Below are 21,092 nucleotides of genomic sequence, written 5' to 3'. Positions count from 1 at the left end.
TCACCTTGATGATATCTAGGTCAGGTTCGAAAGTGGGTCACGTGCCGTCAAAATCTAGGTCAGTAGGTCAAATAATAGAAAAACCTTGTGACCTCTCTAGAGGCCATACTTTTCATGGGATCTGTATGAAAGTTGGTCTGAATGTTCATCTTGATGATATCTAGGTCAAGTTTGAAACTGGGTCAACTGCGGTCAAAAACTAGGTCAGTAGGTCTAAAATTATTAAAATCTTTTGACCTCTCTAGAGGCTGTATTTTTCAATGGCTCTTCGTGAAAATTGATCTGAATGTTCACCTTGATGATATCTAGGTCAGTTTCGAAACTGGGTCATTTGTGGTCAAAATCTAGGCCAGTAGGTATAAAAATAGAAAAACCTTGTGACCTCTCTAGAGGCCATATTTTTCATGAGATCTTCATGAAAATTAGTGAGAATGTTCACCTTGATGATATCTAGGTAAAATTCAAAACAGGGTCACGTACCTTTGAAAACTAGGTCAGTAGGTCAAATAATAGAAAAACCTTGTGACCTCTCTAGAGACCATATTTTTCAATGGATCGTCATGAAAATTGGTCAGAATTTTTATCTTGATAATATCTAGGTCAAGTTCAAAACTGGGTCACATGAGCTCAAAAACTAGGTCACTATGTCAAATAATAGAAAAAAACGACGTCATACTCAAAACTGGGTCATGTGGGAAGAGGTGAGCGATTCAGGACCATCATGGTCCTCTTGTTATTTTAAGGTCATTGGGTGAAAGGTCAAGGTCACTGTGACTGTTAGTAGCAAAAACAATTCCACCCATTTCATGTGGGCATTATTTAGAAAATTCATGTTAACAGCCTTATTCACGGTGTTGAGAATTTGCGAAAAATGAATGTTTGAGTTTTAGGACATGAAGCAGAATGATTCATTCTCACAAATATTTTTAATTTGCGAGTGGCATTATGTACAAATAATGGCAAAACTGAAACATAAAATATACAATAACTTGTCCCTTCATAAAACCACCCACCTACCCCTAAAATTCTTAAAAAAATGCAATACACCTTGGGGGATACAGTATCCTGGTAAAAACAGGATATCACAGTATTAATAGGATATACTTAAGATACCTGCAATCATTTGCATTTTAGTTCAATGGATCTGATAAGCAAAATACCATTTAAATAATATAACAATGTGTTTTTCCCTTAAAAATGAGGTTTGGTAAAGATTTTTTGGATGATAACAGGTATTAAGACAGTTTTAAAGACATTTTAATGACTATAACAGTACTGTAAATTAGGTGCATATCCGTGTAAATGCATGCAGTATATATACAGAAATGCACAATTTATTACCTCTAACATGGTGCTTGCTGAAAAGAAATTATATTGATTGAGTAATCTCCTTTCCTTTCAATTATAAAGTGACTCATCTAAAACAATTAAGGGATGTTTTTGCAGGTTTTCAAAGACACATACTCCATTATAATAACGGATATTTTGGCTTAAAGTCTTAAGACCTTATGACTGTTAACGGTATGAAATGGCTCATAACATTATATATACGTTTCATCAACTATAATCAGAACAACGAAGCTATCTATATCGAACCTACATTTAGATTAATCTCACAAAGTGTTGCAAAGTGATGATATGAAAACTGAAGCTTTCCAGCAATAACATAATGCATTTCAGAATTTTGAAAGAGATGGAAGTGTTTGGTCCATAGCTGAGATAATTAAGCTGGAGATAAATACGACTGTAAACAAATCATTAGAAGGTAAAAGTTACCTCCAATTACCAGTTTATTATTCAGAAAAAGTAAAAAAAAAAACGGCTCTCATATCAGAAATGCATTTGGTTTACAACAAATCATTCCAAATTGAGTAGGTCATTATATTCCAGATGATAAAGAAATAAATTTGGTGAAGTTGATAGTGTCCAATTTTGAAAAGGAAAGTTACAGGACTCGTTTATTTTTAATCAAAGCATACACAAAAATGAAGTCATGACGTTTTTAAGGGCGTACTAAATGAAAGTATGTCTATTCTGTTACGGTATTTCTTGAAAATACTTATTATGTATGTGTTAAGTAATTAAGTCATTTCAACAGTAGCCTGGGCACCACGGTTGTTCAAGTTTTGGGCAAATACATTATAGCCAAATACATCACCCAAGGCTACGGTTATAATTAATATATAATCATTTTTTCAAGGTTCGCCTGTCAATATATTGAAAGATGTATAGTTATCCGGTGAATAAAAAACATATGTCGTCTTAAGTGTTTAATACTTACACAACTATTCACTAAATAATATATAAAAGATCTGTTTACAACATTATTTTTTAATCAAAGATTTTACTAAATTTTACATGTTTGGCCTACGTGGGTACAAAGGATTTACGTAAGAAAATGACTTCATCCAATATCGGAAGGACAATATGTAAAATAACTAATAAATATATAAGCATGATAGTCTAAGTGCAATATATCAGAAACAATTGCAGGTTGGACATTTTTCTCTACAATTCATTTAAAATGATCCCTACTACATAACTTTATTTCCATTTATTAAGAATATTTAGTTCACAGAGTATGGTGGACGGGTTTTTTTTCATAGTGTAATTCAGAAACGATATTTGAATCTGCGACTAAGATTTTCATGCTTTATATACTTGCTATCATTGTGGGTAAACATACGTACCCATTCTGTTTGTTCACCCATCGTTACATTCGTTCTAACAGAATGTGATCACATTTAGATATATTAAACCGACAATTGCAGACATGAAATTCCTTGATGCTGAATTCGATGTGATTTCTTGTTCCTGGTCATCGTTCATGAGAGCAAAGATTCTGGTCGGCCCCCAGTGCCACCTCGAACCTTGGGAACCCCGAGAACAATGGTTGTACCACGTGGCGGAATACTATCTAGATTGGCCATGTATTCTAGTAGCGGCACATTGTTAGGCTGGAGATACATGTGGCATGGGTACATTGGTGGTTAGGCTGGATCTGTTGACGGTGTATCTACTCCAAGCACGGACACCTGACATGATATCATAAAGTAATGAGGTGGGAATTTTCATATCATAATGAATAGTGACTTATTTTCTCGATAAAGAAAGATGAAATCTAATGAAATATTTTAACCAAAACTAAAAACAAAAACAACAAAAGAAAACAAACAAACAAACAAACTAAAGACCCACTTTTACGAGAACTAGGTAACATATATATTGCAATCTGACAGGGACATCATGCTATAAGTATATATATTTTCATTTGTTAGTGTAATTAGAAAATTACAAAGTTTACAACGAGTTCTACTCGACTGTGAAATATTTACATGTGATTAATTGTAGAACTTTCTACTTTAGGTTCAAACTTAGACTCGTATAACCATCAAGATATGATTTCATTGATTTACATTAACTGAATATTTGATTTACATTATCTAAATATGATCATGTCAGTGTATAAGGAAAGAACGAGGATGTCACTTTGTGTCTAAACGACTGCCGTTTTATTAGAAATATTCAACAACTATATAGTTTGTAAATATAGCCCGATTTTTTAATGTTTTACTAAACTCTTTCTAACGTCCATATATTTCTTCTTCTTTTTATATTTTAAGATATTTAACGTGTATTCTAACATGGCTCGATTTGATTTTCAGTTAAGACGTCAATTATGACGTCAATTTGCCGCATGACGTCCGATACATTACTCCTCGCGTAAATGAAGTCCAGCATAATATTTATTAAAATATATCAATGAGCATGTCAGAATGAAAACAATCAACGCCGACACGACACCGATCAAGTGATGACAATAACTCATCTTTTTTTTTCAAAAATCAGATGAGCTAAAAAAACAAATATGGAAACAAGCCCCTCACACTAGCAGCCATGTTTTTCTACAAATCATACAACTTGAACACTCTTAAGACACTAAAGCATAGATAAGTTTTTCCATGATTTGACCTACTGACCTTAATTTTTATACTGTATGACCTAGTTTTGAAACTAGCATTCATAGAGAAAAATATTTTGACAAAGACAGACAGTGTGTGTGAGGATGAATGCCTACATCTGTATTTTAAACATACCTTATCTACTGTGAAATCTAGTTTTGTAGTTTTAGCTACAGACTTCATCAGAGACTTCATGATGTTTGAATAATCACAGAAGATCCGAGTTTAACAAGCTCTAGCATATCAGAGAGTTTATGATTCTATGATGTATCAAAGTTTACAATACTACAAAGAATCAGAGTTTATGATCCTATACTATAACAGAGAGTTTAAGATGCTATGATAAATCAGAGAGTTTAAGATGCTATAATATATCAGATATATCAGAGTTTATGATGCTATGATATATCAGAGAGTTTATGATGCTATGCTATATCAGAGAGTTTTTGATGCTATGATGTATCAAAGTTTACAATACTACAGAGAATCAGAGTTTATGATCCTATACTATAACAGAGAGTTTAAGATGCTATGATATATCAGAGAATTTATTATGCTATGATATATCAGAGAGTTTATGATTCTATGATGTATCAAAGTTTACAATACTACAGAGAATCAGAGACACCGATCAAGTGATGACAATAACTCATCTTTTTTTTTCAAAAATCAGATGAGCTAAAAAAACAAATATGGAAACAAGCCCCTCACACTGGCTAACTCCCTCGTGGTTCAATTCCTACGCATCTGAACTCTGAACCGTGGTAAATCAGACGATAAACAACTCGAAGGCCTTGATTATTTGTTAATTTATGCATATACCTGACGTTCCTCAAGTAACATTTTACATGCTTCCAAACTCCAACCCGGAAAGTGGAATGTGGTAGGATCGGAGGTATTTTCCGTCCCAAATATCAGATTTGCGTTCGGATACTTTTGTGCCCAGCCGGAGTTAAATGAAACTATAGCATTAGGAGGTATTCTGTCATATTCATCTTCATGATCTGCAATGAAACAATACAGTGAGTTGTTTAGTTGGCTACTCTAATTTATATCAATTAATTTAGCAAAAACAAACAAATTATGTATATGTATCATAAAACCAGGAAGGCCAGTTGTTCCAGATAAAACTAATCTATCAAACTTTATTGATTTTTGATAAAAGGATACACATAAACTAAAGTCATGATCCCTTATACAAACTATATTAACCTTTTTAATGCAAAAAAAGTTTTAATATATGAGCCACGCCATGAGAAAACCAACATAGTGGGTTTGCGACCAGCATGGATTCAGACCAGCGTTTAAACGAAATAAAAAAAAGTCTCACATTACCTAATTGGAAAAAAAGTGTGTAACATGTCACTTTATGGGCACCGTACGATGATCAGCTTACAAATACAAATGAACCTCACACCGCGAAAGAAATATATATAAAACTGCTTGAAATATATCATATGTATTATTTTCTTACATGTTTTGGTGTCAATGTAATAGTTGTACAGATTTTTATTCAGAGACACATATCTTTTAAATTTAATTATCTCCTGTCAAATATGTGATACAGATTAAAATATGTACCTATTTGTACGATTTTTTTCCAGAACAAAACTGCATCCACGGTAGCGTATGTGTCATTTTCAAAAACCTATCTACAAGGCATGAAAAGTGTGGAAAAAAACTCGTTTCTTCCTGACAGCGTTTAAGCCCATTAAAATATACCCAAATCTAGGTTTTAATTGTAGCGTGTGACTAACAGAATAACTGCACAGTATAAATAAATGAGGACTGTTTGTATTAGTGAATGAAGAAGAGTATATGTACGAGTGTCTGAATATACATGACCAAAATGTGTATGTGTGCGTGCGTGCGTGCGTGCATGTGTTTGTGTATGTGTGTGCGCGCTTGCGCGCATGTGTGCGGTGTGCATGTCTGTCTACAGGTAGATACCTATATTTCAGAAGGGGAATAAAAAAGTAAATATTGTCAATGCAGTTCCAACACAAAACTATGGAAGCGTCCTGGTGCCAGCAGAGAGATTTAAACTTGTCTTACGTACAACTATCTCCTACGCAGGACATATTGTCTCCTACGTAGGACTAAGTACCTACTTTGTCCTACGCAGAAGATACTAAGTCCTACGCAGGAGATACTAAGTCCTACGTAGGAGATCCTAACCCCTACATGAGGAACTGCTTTATTTTCTACCCCCAGTGCCATGCGATAATTTAGTCTGGAAACATTAGTTGTAGATAGTCTGACATAGTAACTACTGATAAAAATTATCTGTTGACATAGGCTGGTTTACAGACGAGTGTACAATGTCTTCTTATGTTTATAACACTACATTTAATTAGACTAGATTTTATGTCAGATGTATTATATCAGTCATTTACAACTTCTAATAAAGTTTGAAATTTATTTTTATTTTTGAAATAAGTACAATATAATTTGCATACATAAAAATACACATTTTTCAGGATAACAGTCAGTTCCAATTCCAAGAGATTTCAATTACAAGGAAAGATCATTTATGAAAAAAACACTAAAAAAGGAGGTGACACAAAACCTCCTGCATCGATCTGCATTTTTGTATTGTTTTAATTGGGTTTAACATAGCAGCGCCCCAATTACATGCCATATGGCGATTTTCCAGCGTTGATGGTAGACGAAGACCAAAAAGTGCCCCTCCGTGCATTCATTATTTCGTCGAGAGCGATTATCTGGATAGAACCACCGATGGCTGTATGGCTTGATAGCTTCCTTACATGAAACATTGATTAACGCCCCAAGTGAGGCAACATCATCGGTTAGGGGCAAGTAATTTAACGTCAGCGACGATAACCACTGGACCACAGAAACCCTCTGTCTCGATCTGAATGTAGTTAACATTAAACCAGTCTGTATAACAGATCGACTTAATTGCTATCAAAAATTTTCATACACACATATAAAACTTAATATATATATTTTATATTGTTGAGCCTAGACACACAGATGCAAAAGTCGTCGCCATGATTTATATTGTACAGCTCTTGTTCCTTGATAAGCCTAAGATTTTGGCAGTGAGCCAAGGGATTTCTAGGTAGGGACTTAAAATACTTTCACAGTACGTTTGTCATTGCACAGGGAACATTAATCATTGGAAAGTCACTCAAACATTAAGAGATTTAATATTTGATAGAAGACGAAACTGTGTATTTGAATATCAAAGTTATTCAGACATGATATCAAACATTTCAATTTGAAAAATAGTATATTTTACACTATTTTATCTTTTAAAAAAGAAATATACAATATTTATCATGATTAATTTTACGGAAAATACATCCTTTAATACTTTTCAAGTTATGTCAGGTTGATTGAGCAACTTTACACTTTTAAATATATAAGACTTTTGATCAATATGGATTTTATAGAAAGTCAGAGTATATTACTTCCCGCTCCTGTTTAGAGATATACGCAAAATTACGAAGGATAACGATGAAAAGTATTCTATGTATATGACTAGCTTAAATGTAACGTTTATAATGACTCTTAGACCATCATGTCTTTGAAGGGAAAAGTGATTTCAAAAAGCCAATGAAAAGATATGAAATACAGTACAGTATTTTACAATAGAGTACAACCTCTCCGGAGCGGCCCTCTCTTAAGTTAAAACCTCTCTTTAACAACATCATCAAATTTTCTCTCAGCTGAAAAATACTATAATTTTTACCTCTCTAGAATATCAACATCTACATTACGGTAAATATAGTTTCTCACATAGAGAAGAAGAAGAAGAAGAAGAATAGTTTATTTCACTAATTAAGGACTTGAGCCATTATGGTTCCTCGTCCATAAATCTATTACAATCTAATACAAGGTCAAAAAAACATATATACATAATATCATATAACGTTCTGAAGGTATAGTGTTATAAAGTACAGTATTGAGGATGAACAAAAATAATATCAAAATAATATTGTTGGCTACATCAATGCACATAGCATAATACATTTTCATAAAACATTTTTTATAGAAGTACCAAAATATATAATATGTACTAAAATAAAACAGTAAACATATTTCTATCTCATAATCACAAGATATTGTTAATAGTGGCAGATCGTATATTTATGGCATTTTTGATAAAGGCTGCTAAGTTATTTAAAGTTTTTCTATCTGTTGAGTTCAGTAGTTCAATAAATTTCCACATACTAGGATTTCTTCTATATCTCTTTGCAATATAACGTTTTCTTAATGCGCTGGATTTTGTACATATTAAAACAAAGTGGTATTCATCTTCTATGTCAGAGCTTCTATTGTCACATATTAAGCATAGTCTTTCATTTCTCTCTATCCTGTTTCTACCATATCTGCCTGTTTCTATTCTAAGCGTATGTGTCGATGTTCTAAGTCTTGTTAGTAAACTTCTGTAATATTTACTGTTCATTGAATTTAAATAACTTTCATACATAAAATCTTTCTTCAAGTGTTTGTATAGCGATAATGTTCTATTATTTTGTAGGTTCTCATGCCACTCTTGTCTGAACATATCAATTAGTCTTTGTTTAAATATAGCAGGGAATCGCTTTTGATTTATTGCTGAAGGATTATCCCACACATATCCGTAACCATGTCTGTATAACAATGAATTAACATTATATGCCCAATTTCTTTTCTCATTATTACAGTCTTTTAAAGCCTCTGAATATAATGACTTTATAATACAATTATCTGAGTTGATTACTTTTATCCAATATTTGATTACTCTGATATACCTGTTTATATACAATGGATATCTGCCTAATTCACCATATATACTTGCATTACTAGCAGACATTTTTACATTTAACAGTCTTTTACAAAATTTCAAATGCAGGCGTTCTAACTCTTTCGACTTGGTATTGCCCCATATTTCACATGCATAATTCAAAACAGCCCCAACAAATGCATCAAACAATTGACAACATATTTTCGGATTCAGATCAAAGTATTTCAAATTATATAATAATATGTTCATTGCTTTTAAACCCTTACCGGCGAGCATATTCTGGTTGACACTGAAAGTTCCTGAAGAGCTAAACACGACTCCTAAATAGTTAAACTCTTCTACCATTTCTAAAGGTGTATTATTATAAAACCATTTCTCGTTTTCTTTTATACGGCCTCGTTTTTTAAACACCATAACTTTAGTTTTTTCTTCATTAACCGTTAATCCCCATTTATCGCAATATTCTTTCAAAGAGTTCAAACTACACTGTAGGTCTTCCGGAGTCTCTGCTAATAGTGCCATATCATCGGCGTACATCAACAATATTAACATCACTTCATTAATATTAAAACCTGAGTTAGGACTAGTTTGTAAATATAATTCTAAGTCTTCTATAAATAGAGAATAGAACAAAGGCGAACATATATCTCCCTGCTTCAATCCGACCGCTACATTGATAAAGTCTGACAATTCTGAACAATGTTTAACTTTACATCTTACCAATTCATACATAGATCTGATTATTTTCAGAATTTTTCCTGAAATGCCTGTTTTATAAAGTTTGTACCATAATGCCTTTCTGTCAATCGAATCGAAGACTTTTTTCATATCCACCATAGCTACATATAAACGTTTACCAGCATTAAGCATATTTTGTATTAAGTTATTTAAGCAGAAAATAGCATCAACTGTAGAATACCCTTTCCTGAAGCCGAATTGCGCATCTGATATGATATTGTGTCTATTACACCAGTCACTTAACCAGTTATTAATTACCGATGAAAATAATTTCGCTAAACAGCTTATCAGTGTTATTCCTCGATAATTGTTTGTATCATTTTCGTCGCCTTTCTTATACAGGGGGATAATTAAGCCTTCCATCCATTTTTCTGGAAAGTAACCACTGTCAAAAATCAAATTAAACAAGTCTGTTAAATGACCAATCAAAATGTCGCTAGATTCTATGAAAAATTCGTTTATAAGGTCATCAGTTGAGCAAGCTTTATTACGTTTCAGTGATTTCAAAGCTGTTTCTATTTCTTTGCTACTTATCTGACGGTCTAGTTCAACAAAAATAGGATCTGTTGACTCTAAATTCCTTTCGCAAAAATTCTTAGCTTCATCGCAAGTGCGTACATTCAGTTCGTCTACTAACTTTTTGAAATATTCATAAAAATTGTTTACATTTATATTTTGTCCTTTTTTCATCTTTGTCTTAGAAAAATATTTCCAAAATTCTTTGGGTTTTTTAAATTTTAGATTTTCAATCTCCATTTTGGCACGTGTGTACACACGTTTCTTACGTATTAATAATTGTTTGTATTCTCTTCTATATCTACATAAAGATAACCTGTTTTCAGCACTTTTTACTAAGTTAAAGTTCGTCAGTGCATTTGTATAAAGTAGCTTTTTCTCATAACAGTCCTTATCAAACCATTCAGCTTTTTTCACGGGATGGTTTTTATGTATAAATCCTGTCTGGTCAGAATTTGTAAAATATTTTGTAAATAAGGGCTGAGTTACTGAGTTAATAATCCCGATAAAACCGTTAACACATTTATCCACCGACTCTTTATTGTTGCTACTGTCTGTTAATACCTCGTTAAAATCGGGCAATTTTGAAATGATAGATGGCCGAAATTGATCTCTCTTTTCACTGTCCCAGCGTATATAGGTCACGTGCTCATTAATATCCCGTGATTGTACAATTGATCTTTCACCCGTAATAGAAAAACAAATTTGTGCGTGATCTGAGAACATGTTGAAATCAAGCACTTGAAACGATGTTATTGATGTAAAATCGTCACTTTTTGCGAGTAAATAATCTATAACACTGCATCCTGCTTCGCTATAGAAAGTATATTGGTCCGTGTTATCAAGTCTCCCATTGCATATTCGTAATTCCGTTGCCTTACAAAGGTCTATTAATTGTAATCCTTGCGAGTTACTGACTTTATCAGCTGAAAATCTTTTCAGTGGTACATCAGGACTGTAGTTTACAGCATCTATTCCGTCGTGCGTTTTATCATTTGGAATAAAATCTGGCTTTAAACCTGTCCTTCCGTTAAAATCGCCTGCAACATAGACCCTGCCAATATTCTGAAATTCATTTATATCATCTTGTAATATTTCAAATAGGTTTACATTTGCCACATTGTATGCCGGTGAGCTTTCGCCCCATATATAAGCCCCGCATAAGTATTTATCATGTGTGTATCCGAAAAAATCTTTATCTAATTTTATCCACACAATTGTATCATACTGATTTTTTACAATTTTGATACCCTCCTGTAAGCGTTCTTTGTAGTAAACAACAATGCCGCCGCTGTTTCGTTTAGCATTTCTATTTTGAAACTTTCTATACAAATTCTTACAAATATACCCGTGCATGTCTATCTTACTTGATTTATGTGTCCATGTTTCTAGCAATATGATTATTTCATACTGAGCTAATAACTGCGCAAAATTTTCATCTTCGAGCTTTTTAGTCGTTAAGCCGTTACAATTCCATATACATATTTGTATGTCACCCTCCTGTCTATCCTATTCAACTTTACCATACTCCCCGTCCGTGTACACTTTTCCATCTACTATCAGTCTATTATATTTAATGTACGCGTCTTTTTTGTCTTTTCTTGCCGCGACTAATATAGGAATTAGCCGTTTTCGTTGTGCGACTACTTCCGGCGGAAACTGATCATGTATGTAATAACCAGAGTCTTTTCTTAGTTTTTCTCTTAAGGATTTGACATAATTTTTGTCTTCAAGCTCTTTGAAAATTGCCACAATATTCCTGGGTTTATTAATTTTTTTCTGCCCCACTCTTCTCACGTTTTCGAACTTTATAGTTGCCTCTTTCTCCTTTGGAATATCCATATTATCTGTGAGGAAAGTTCTTACTAACTCTTCTGTTTTTACTTGCGTTTCATCCGATTCCTCTGTGATACCGCCAATTATCAAATTTCTCATCATGGACTTTGATTCCATGTTGTTAATTGTTTCTTTCAACTGGCTGTTTTGATTTTTTAAGGTTTTCAGCTCTTCTCTGGTCTTCTCAGTATCAAAATCTATGAGGTCAACTCTCCCATCTACCAGATCGATACGGTCTGTGTTTTTTGATACCCTGTAGTCTATATCTGACCATAGCTTGTTAAGTTTATTATCTACTTCTAGAACTTTTTTCTCCAATGATTCTAATTTGTCAAGTCGTTTATTAACTTGGTCAAATTTTGATGTCAGGAATTGCATCAGGTCTGAATTGGTTATATTAGATTGGCCTCCTTGTGTATTCCCTACGTGATTATTACCATTTGGTGACTGTAGCACTTTATTATTTCCAGTCATATTGCTATTTTGTGTCATTCCGCAGGACTGTCCCTGTGCACCGTTGGGTATTATAGTATAACTAGGAGCGCTTGAAAAGTTCTGATTTTGTATAGGATTATGGAACATCATTGAAGGCTGTGGTACTTGAGATAAAGGTAGTTGCTCTGATTGACTTGAATTGTACATAATTCCGTTACACTGATCAGCGAAAACGTTATTGTCAGACGTCAAAAGCTGGTAATACGATATATCACTTACTGTACCGTTATGCTGCGACTGCGTTGAATGGTAAACATCGCTCACCTGACCTGGACTTTTTGCTGTTTTCGGTTCTTTGTTACCTTTTGTAGCTTTCGAACAATAGAGTGTTGCTCTTTAGAGCTTGCACTGGTCATAAAGAAGGTATATGCAAAATTGTTTTGGATAGAATCAGAAAAGTCAACATTACACAATCATTTATGATTTTTATTCTACAGCATTGCACGTGTATTCTATGTGGTCTGTTTAAATAGGGCACAAATTACATAATTTATCTAATAATGACAGTAACAGCATTATCACCATAGATTTGACCTTACAAAACATTTACTGTTACAGGGCATGATAAATACAAAAGCCATAAATAAAAACAACAACAACAACAAAACACCAATACATACCAAGAATATCTTGTACAGTTACTGCATAATCAGGGTTATTCTTGACCTTGTTGCGAATGTCTATTACTACTCCAGGACCAATTAGCCTTTCAGGCGGAATCTCATCAAGTGCCTGCCGACCATTGCCGAAATGGTTCGGGGCGTCTATGTGTGTACCTTGGTGTTCGTAGTATTCAATCTTATTGAATGCTAGCCTTAGAAATGAAAATGATATTTACATTAATATTTCATTATAACATCAATAATATTTTTTACTTTTTTTGGATCAGTTAAAGAAAATTTGATACTTTTAAAAAGGTATTTCAACCATAGAACTTATTATCTAAGAGATGCATAAATCAAACGCATTTACTTTTCTAGGTCTACCCACAGAATCAATTATAGAATTCCTATCTAAAATGTGATTATCGTTTTCATTATAACATCAATAATAATTTTTACTTTTTTTGGATCAGTTAAAGAAAATTTGATACTTTTAAAAAGGTATTTCAACCATAGAACTTATTATCTAAGAGATGCATAAATTAAACGCATTTACTTTTCTAGGTCTACCCACAGAATCAATTATAGAGTTCCTATCTAAAATGTGATTATCGTTTTCATTATAACATCAATAATAATTTTTACTTTTTTTTTTGGATCAGTTAAAGAAAATTTGATACTTTTAAAAAGGTATTTCAACCATAGAACTTATTATCTAAGAGATGCATAAATCAAACGCATTTACTTTTCTAGGTCTACCCACAGAATCAATTAAAGAATTCCTATCTAAAATGTGATTATCGTTTTCGTGTCATCCCCATTAACTGTAGATAAAATAACTTTAATTTATCGAATTATTTCATTTCATGTGTAAGAAGTATTTCTTGGTTCTATTTTGTTTTGAATGCATATCAATTCTAACTTTTTATGAAATGAGCCGTGCCATGAGAAAACCAACATAGTGGCTTTGCGACCAGTATGGATCCAGACCAGCCTGCGCATCCGCGCTGTCTGGTCAGGGTCCATGCTGTTCGCTTTTAAAACGGTTTCTCTAATTGGAGTAGACTATGAAAGCGAACAGCATGGATCCTGACCAGACTGCACGGATGTGCAGGGTGGTCTGGATCCATGCTGGTCGCAAAGCCACTGTGTTGGTTTTCTCATGGCATGGCTCAAATGATATCTGAAGTACGTTTCACAATTTCTTACATTATAACTTGGTTCGAGACATTTAATTAAGTTGCACGCAAAACAACTCTCCAATTTGTAATATTTATTATAATTCGAACTCACCACATTTCATCAAAATATTGCGCAGCCAAGATGTCCATTTGAAAGTATGTGAAATTTTCATAATTAAGCCAGACTAATGGATATTTGGGGGCATCTTTATCAAAGGTATGCGTTAAGTCAACAACCTTGCGGGCTTGGATGAACTGGAGAGTGGTACACAGCAGCAACCAGTAATTCAGTACCATGGTGTGATGATAATCTAAAAAGAAAAGTTACGGTTAATTCTTTCGCCAAATTATAGAATTTATTCCCTCCCATCTTCTAAAAAGGATAGCATCACAATTGATTAAAATGAATTATTTAAACAAACGTGATTCAATGTATTAGTATTTACCATCTTTTTCGATATAATTCATTTTAATATGGTACTAAGACTGGTCAAAAATGGTTAAAATGAAAATCAAGACGAAAGACAGAAAACATCTTTTGTTGAGGCCATGTTCTTTTTATGTAAAATTTACAGTTTCTGCAAGCAGGCAGTATTCTGCCTAAAAGTGTCACCAAATTTCTTTTCAATTTCTCAGTATACATTGAAAACATGAGTATCAATTTGAGTAAGTAAGTAAGTTAGATAGTAAGTAAGTGAAGTGAAGTGAAGTGAAGTGTGAAGTGAAGTGAAGTGTGAAGTGAAGTGTGAAGTGAAGTGAAGTGAAGTGAAGTGTGAAGTGAAGTGAAGTGTGAAGTGAAGTGAAGTTAAGTGAAGTGTGAAGTGAAGTAAGTGAAGCGAAGTGTGAAGTGAAGTGAAGTAAGTGAAGTGAAGTGTGAAGTGAAGTGAAGTGAAGTGAAGTGAAGTGTGAAGTGAAGTGAAGTGAATTAAAGTAAAGTGAGTATTAAAGTGACATGTGTTAAACGTTTCACCAAACATATTAAAACTAATCAATTTAACACAACACCCGACCCGATGGACCTGTAAGTCACCTAGTATACAAACATTACAATATTATATCACATGAAATTATATGTACAAATTGAAATCTGCTCAAGTTTACACATCAACTCATAAATATAAGTCAAGAGTTGTTAACTATAAAGTTTGAATATGAATAGGTATTTATTCAATGATGATAACTGTATTTGAGCCGTGCCATGGGAAAACCAACATAGTGGCTTTGCGACCAGCATGGATCCAGACCAGCCTGCGCATCCGCGCAGTCTGGTCAGGATCCATGCTGTTCGCTAACAGTTTCTCCAATTCCAATAGGCTTTAAAAGCGAACAGCATGGAGCCTGACCAGACTGCGCGGATGCGCAGGCTGGTCTGGATCCATGCTGGTCGCATACCCACTATGTTGGTTTTCCCATGGCACGGCTCATTTCTTCTTAATAAATAGGCATTCACGAAATATTTAGCTTTTTTTTTCTTGGAAAGTTTTCGACAATATGTTTCAATTGATCAATATTGTTCATGTTTGTAAACTGCATTCACGAGATATTTAGCTATTTTTCTTGGAAAGTTATTGACAATATATTTCAGTTAATCAGTATTGTTCATGTTTGTAAACTGTATATTAGACAATCGATCACTGAAAGTATCTACTCTGATTTCATTGTAAAATAGACACTGAATTAGAAAGTGCATCTCGTCTTCAATTTGCTGCTTATTGCAAAACGTACATAGTCTTTGCTCTGGTGGCTCGCCAATATATCGGCCTGTTTCTACTCTTAACGGTAGGATACCACATCTGAACTGGGATAACAATGATCGGTCATGTTTACTCATATTTAAATACACATGTTATTCTGTTCTAAAAGTATCTTTGAAGGTTACATAAGTTCGTAATTTAGACACTTTCATATCATCCGCTTTCCAAATATAAGTGTAATAAACAACTACCTTTGCCATTGCGGTGTCTATGTGTTTCAAAATGTTCTATCAAGTTCAATTTTGACATAACTGTTTTTAAGTCACTACACCAATTATTCTTACATTTGCTGTAATCCATGTTAAAGACACGTTTAGTAAGTGTATTGTTATCAAATAATACTAATCGATTCCAAAACCTCAAAATCGATATCCAGCGGCGATAGTTACTTGGGAGCCATCATGTATCTCCAGTGATTGCGAGTTTTGGTGCAAATTTATGCACCCCAAGATAATATCGTATAGCGCGGTATTGTAAATTGTCTAATGATTGGTAGTATTTGTAGCCCCATATCGAGACACAGTAATCTAAAACTAGCACAACACATGCATCAGATAGTTTATTAAATGCTTTATACCCAAAATCTTTATACTTGTATATTTTTTGAGATTATCTTTCCAAAAGCACGGCCCGCACCCTTGGTAAGAGCCTCACAGTGAAATGAAAAGTCTCTTTTATCGTGAAGAATAACTCCAAGGTACTTGTATCGATCAGCAATTTTAAGGGTATTTTTACCTACATGAAATGCATAGTTAGTCTGTACAGTACGGTGCTTTCTAAAATACATACATTTGCTTTAATCAGTATTTATAAGCACACGCCATTTCTTACATCAAGAATAGAGTACGTTTAACATTGCTTGCAAATTTTCTTCCGTTTCAGCGATCAAACAAATCATAATTAAAAGACACATGATCTCAGAGGAGTATTATTTTAAAACTTGAATATTTGAAAGATTTCTATCAACAAAAAGGAATATATGGGCCGTGCCATGAGAAAACCAACATAGTGGGTTTGCAACTAGCATGGATCCAGACCAGGATCAGGATCCATGTTGTTCGCAAATGGTTTCTTTAATTGCAATAGGCTTTGAAAGCGAACAGCATGGATCCTGACCAGACTGCGCGGATGCAAAGCCACTATGTTGGTTTTCTCATGGCGCGGCTCATATATATACACTTATATTTGGTTAAATAATGAGTCCATATATAAATTTTATATACAATTTTGACCCACCAATCAGTTATAATCAAAGAGACCCACTTATCGTTTCCTAACACATTAGGCTAGTTTTATAGGGGTAACCCCCCTGGACCGTTGGAGAAATGGTAAAAAATAGTTGGGTGCAAAAGACCCACTTTTCCACTTCGCGGCCTGACAATCAACTTTGTATATTATATGTGCGTGTTCGTTTGTACGACGGGAATAACAAATGGAGTAACCCTTACAAAAATAATTCAAATATTGTAGCTGATGTTCTTTTCTAATAAATATTTGAATATAGTTAAAGATATATATTAGAAAAATCAGACATAAATAAATATGAGTATATTTTATGATAAGTTTAAAGGAAGAGCGAGCCGTACAAATTATTGTAACAGAAATGATTATTTTAATCAGTCAGTAAAAGGAGAGGAGATGGTCACATTCTAACTGGTAAAGAAGTAGGTGTGCAATCGATTTGTGTTTATTTCAGTGTAGTTTAATGACTCATTTAGAAATGACATTTGCTATTGTTTTTGAAACGTGTGTAGTAAAATTGAATGAACAGAATGGCATGATTTGATTACTCAGTGAATCGTTTTGTTTTCTTGATGTATTCTTCGATTAACTTGAAGATAGAATTGTTTATGCCATATCCTAGTTTACCAGTTATTTTCATATATGTGGCTGGAAAACACCTACGTAGGTATTTCGTGAAGATGAAAGTTTTATGTGTTATATGTGAAGTACATGATACAAGTAGTTCATTGATGCCGGTAGTCACAATTCTAAGGTCAAATTAAGGTCAAGAAATTAGGTCAAAGGTCATTAAGTGTATTTACTAATTTCACTTATATGGCATCATATCTTTGCCATTTTGATGAAATAAGTGAGCAGAAATAGTATTTAATTGAAGCCAATGTATGAAATTATGAAATAAAATCAGTATATGCAAATTAGCTCATTAGCTCATTTGCATATTAAGTTATATTAACAAAATTACGATAAAAATTGGCATGTAGTACAGCTGTACAATAATTATTGTTTTAGATAAAATTTTCGTGATTTGAAAAACAGAAAGGTAACAAATGATATGTGGGATACTCATTTTCTTGATAAACGCAACTGTTTATATCGCCATCATAGGTTTTGCAGTATTTTGACGGATAATCAAAAATATACTATTTAAAACATATATTTGGTCTAAAATTAGGATAGCCTAAATTGGTATCAATAGTATACTTAGTATAACGACTGGGCACTAAATGTATCTAGTGGTATAAAAAAGGCAAATATATATGTATATCTTTGGCATATCGGCAGGCAAACTTGGCTTTTCATACAGGCCACTGTGTGTATAAGTGATATAAAGTCAGGCCATTTTTGGTATCAGACACGCCATCCGAGATAAATATTGATGCCACTATCGGTATCGAGGGTATACAGACATGTGTATACATACTGACAAATACTGGCATACTGAATACACAGACAGGCAATTCTGGGCATTCTGAACATACAGAAGGGCCAACCGAGTTTCATTGAAACTCTGGATAATCTGGATATACAGGCATGTCGTCCTGGCTTTACAGTTGTATATAAAGGCTACTAAGGGTAACTTCGATTTACATACACACCATTTTGGGTATCTTGGGTATATAGACATGCCATCACGTCTATACATTCAGGTCACTTTGAATGGCATTGGAATACAGACAGGTTAACTATGTATCCACGGTATAAAGCCATGCCACTTTGTGTAGCCTGGATATACAAACATGTCATCATGGCCATATATACTGGCCATTATGGATATCCCGGTTTTACATAATAAGCCTTTCTGGGTAAAAAAAAAACTGGGTATACAGGTAGACCATCGTTGCTATACACTAGGCCAGTATATACGTTGAGTTTGCTTGGTATATAGACAGGTCACCTGAGTGCATCCTAGGTAGGCCACTTTAGTATCCTAGGTATACAAAAATCCTGACCTTTTACTTAATGCCTGTGACCACTATGAATATCTTAGGTATAAATACATGCCACCGGTGTACCCAAGGTATAAAGGCAGTTCTATCTGGGTATCCTTGGTATACTATCAGGTCTTCTTCAAGCTATAAATACAGGCCACTATTGGATCTTGCAGGGTACCACTATTTGTAAACTTGCAATACATAAAGACCACTCTGGGTATACTTGGTATATAGGTCTTCCTGGTTATATATACAGAAAACTATGGGTATCCTAGGTGTACAAACAGGCTTCTCGTGGTATCCATTGCATACATACAGGCTATCTGGGCTATATATGTATGCCAATCCGGATATCCTTGATATACAAAAAGACCGACAATGTATCCAAGGTAGACAGGTCACTCTGGGTAATATGGATATACATACAGGTCAGGTTAGCGATACATACAGATACACTTTGAATGATCGTGGCATAAAATGAGGCAACTATCGGTACCTTAGATACAGATGCAGGACATTTTGGGTATCTGGGTTATACAGACTGACTACATGTGTATCCTGTGTATACAGACAGACCATCATAGCCATATATATATGCCAGTTATACATATACTAATTACGCTTCACAACTTTGCACCGATAGCGTAAAATAATGGATCTAAGTTTGCATGCATACAAAGGGTACCACGGGTGATATGTATGACTGTATTCCTATTATACCCAATGTAACATATTATATACTAAAGTGGATTGCAAGACGGAATGTGGAAGTTCAATGTGCAAATGCTACCGATCAAACCAGGTTTGCATGTTTGAATGTGCATGCGAGGCTATTTACCAACTTTAGAATGTACCTGGCACAAGGACAATAACGTTTGACATTTTTTAAAACAATGTCCTATGGTTTTGTGTATAGAAAGAAAGACTATGAGCAAGATTGAACTGTGTAAACTACGTTGTGCAGTATTTGTATAAAATTTATGTTAAATACTAATTATTAGACATATTCTTAATGCATGAAATATTAACAAGCTTCACTAGGACATTTATAAAACTGATAAGATTTTTATCAATGGTTAAGAACAGATATATGTGTACTAAATGAACGTTTTAAATGAATATTTGATACATTTCAATTAATATTCATGAGTATGCAGATGAGCTGAAAAACTCTGAAATAATATTTAAGAAGAACATTATTCCAAAATCAAAATATCTTACTATCTCAAAATATGGTTTATATTTGAGAAATGTTAGTATTGTCAGTTTTTTTAATATTTGTTTTTTTCTATGATTAATATGACCCACCCACTTTTGACAGTATTTACTCTTACAAACAATAAATAATGCTACAAACAGATATATATTTATATAAAGTAATGTTTCAAATGTAATATTATATTGCTTATTTTTGTCCTTTTATACACACAAACAGTAAAGATTTGATCTTTGTATTATTTGAAAATAACATTTTATCGAATTATCTGCCCATTTTTTAACTTTTCATGAATATTCAGAAGTATGTAAATGAGAAAATAATTGATTAAGTGTTTGTAAATAAATGTACAAAGCCTTGGCTTCATTTTGATACCATTGTTGTTATTTTACACCAATAAATGACCAAGATACAAGGTATTTTATGTGACACACATGAAAATATGCATTGAATGACCTTTGACCTCGTTTATTTCACTACAAAGGGCCTCTCAAATGTGACTACCGGGCAAATCTTTCTTGTGGTACCTAGTAGATAACGTTTAACATGGTAGTCGTCCATCAGAGAATTCCTACGCAAGTCACAATTTTGAAAATTCTAGGTATAGGTGTAGAATGAGACAGGTTTTAGCTCAACTGGGCACGAAGTGCTCAAGGTGAGCTTTGTGATCGCCCTGTGTCCGTCGTCCGTCGTCCGTCCGTCGTCGTCAACAATTTGACTGTTAACACTCTAGAGGTCACAATTTTGGCCCAATCAGTGGAACTTTGTCAGAATGTTACCCTTAATAAAATCTTGGACGAGTTCGATATTGGGTTGTCTGGGGTCAAAAACTAGGTCACCAGGTCAAATCAAAGGAAAAG

At 33.8% G+C, this 21,092-nt stretch overlaps 1 protein-coding gene across 1 annotated transcript; it reads right to left on the bottom strand.

Annotated features, from left to right (window-relative positions):
* Positions 1-1,801: 1,801 nt before the first annotated feature.
* Positions 1,802-17,824, bottom strand: LOC128556273 (isatin hydrolase-like; the record flags this gene model as incomplete). The annotated part of the gene is made up of 4 exons (XM_053540787.1): positions 1,802-3,035; positions 4,785-4,966; positions 12,924-13,089; positions 17,816-17,824. Coding segments are annotated over 4 exons (402 nt in total), but the record flags the coding sequence as incomplete, so codon positions are not given.
* Positions 17,825-21,092: the final 3,268 nt, after the last annotated feature.

This window comes from Mercenaria mercenaria, chromosome 4, assembly GCF_021730395.1.
Source record: "Mercenaria mercenaria strain notata chromosome 4, MADL_Memer_1, whole genome shotgun sequence".
NCBI classification, from domain to species: Eukaryota; Metazoa; Mollusca; class Bivalvia; order Venerida; family Veneridae; genus Mercenaria; species Mercenaria mercenaria.
Note: the sequence above shows the minus strand (reverse complement) of the source record. Positions and strands in the feature narration are given on the sequence as shown.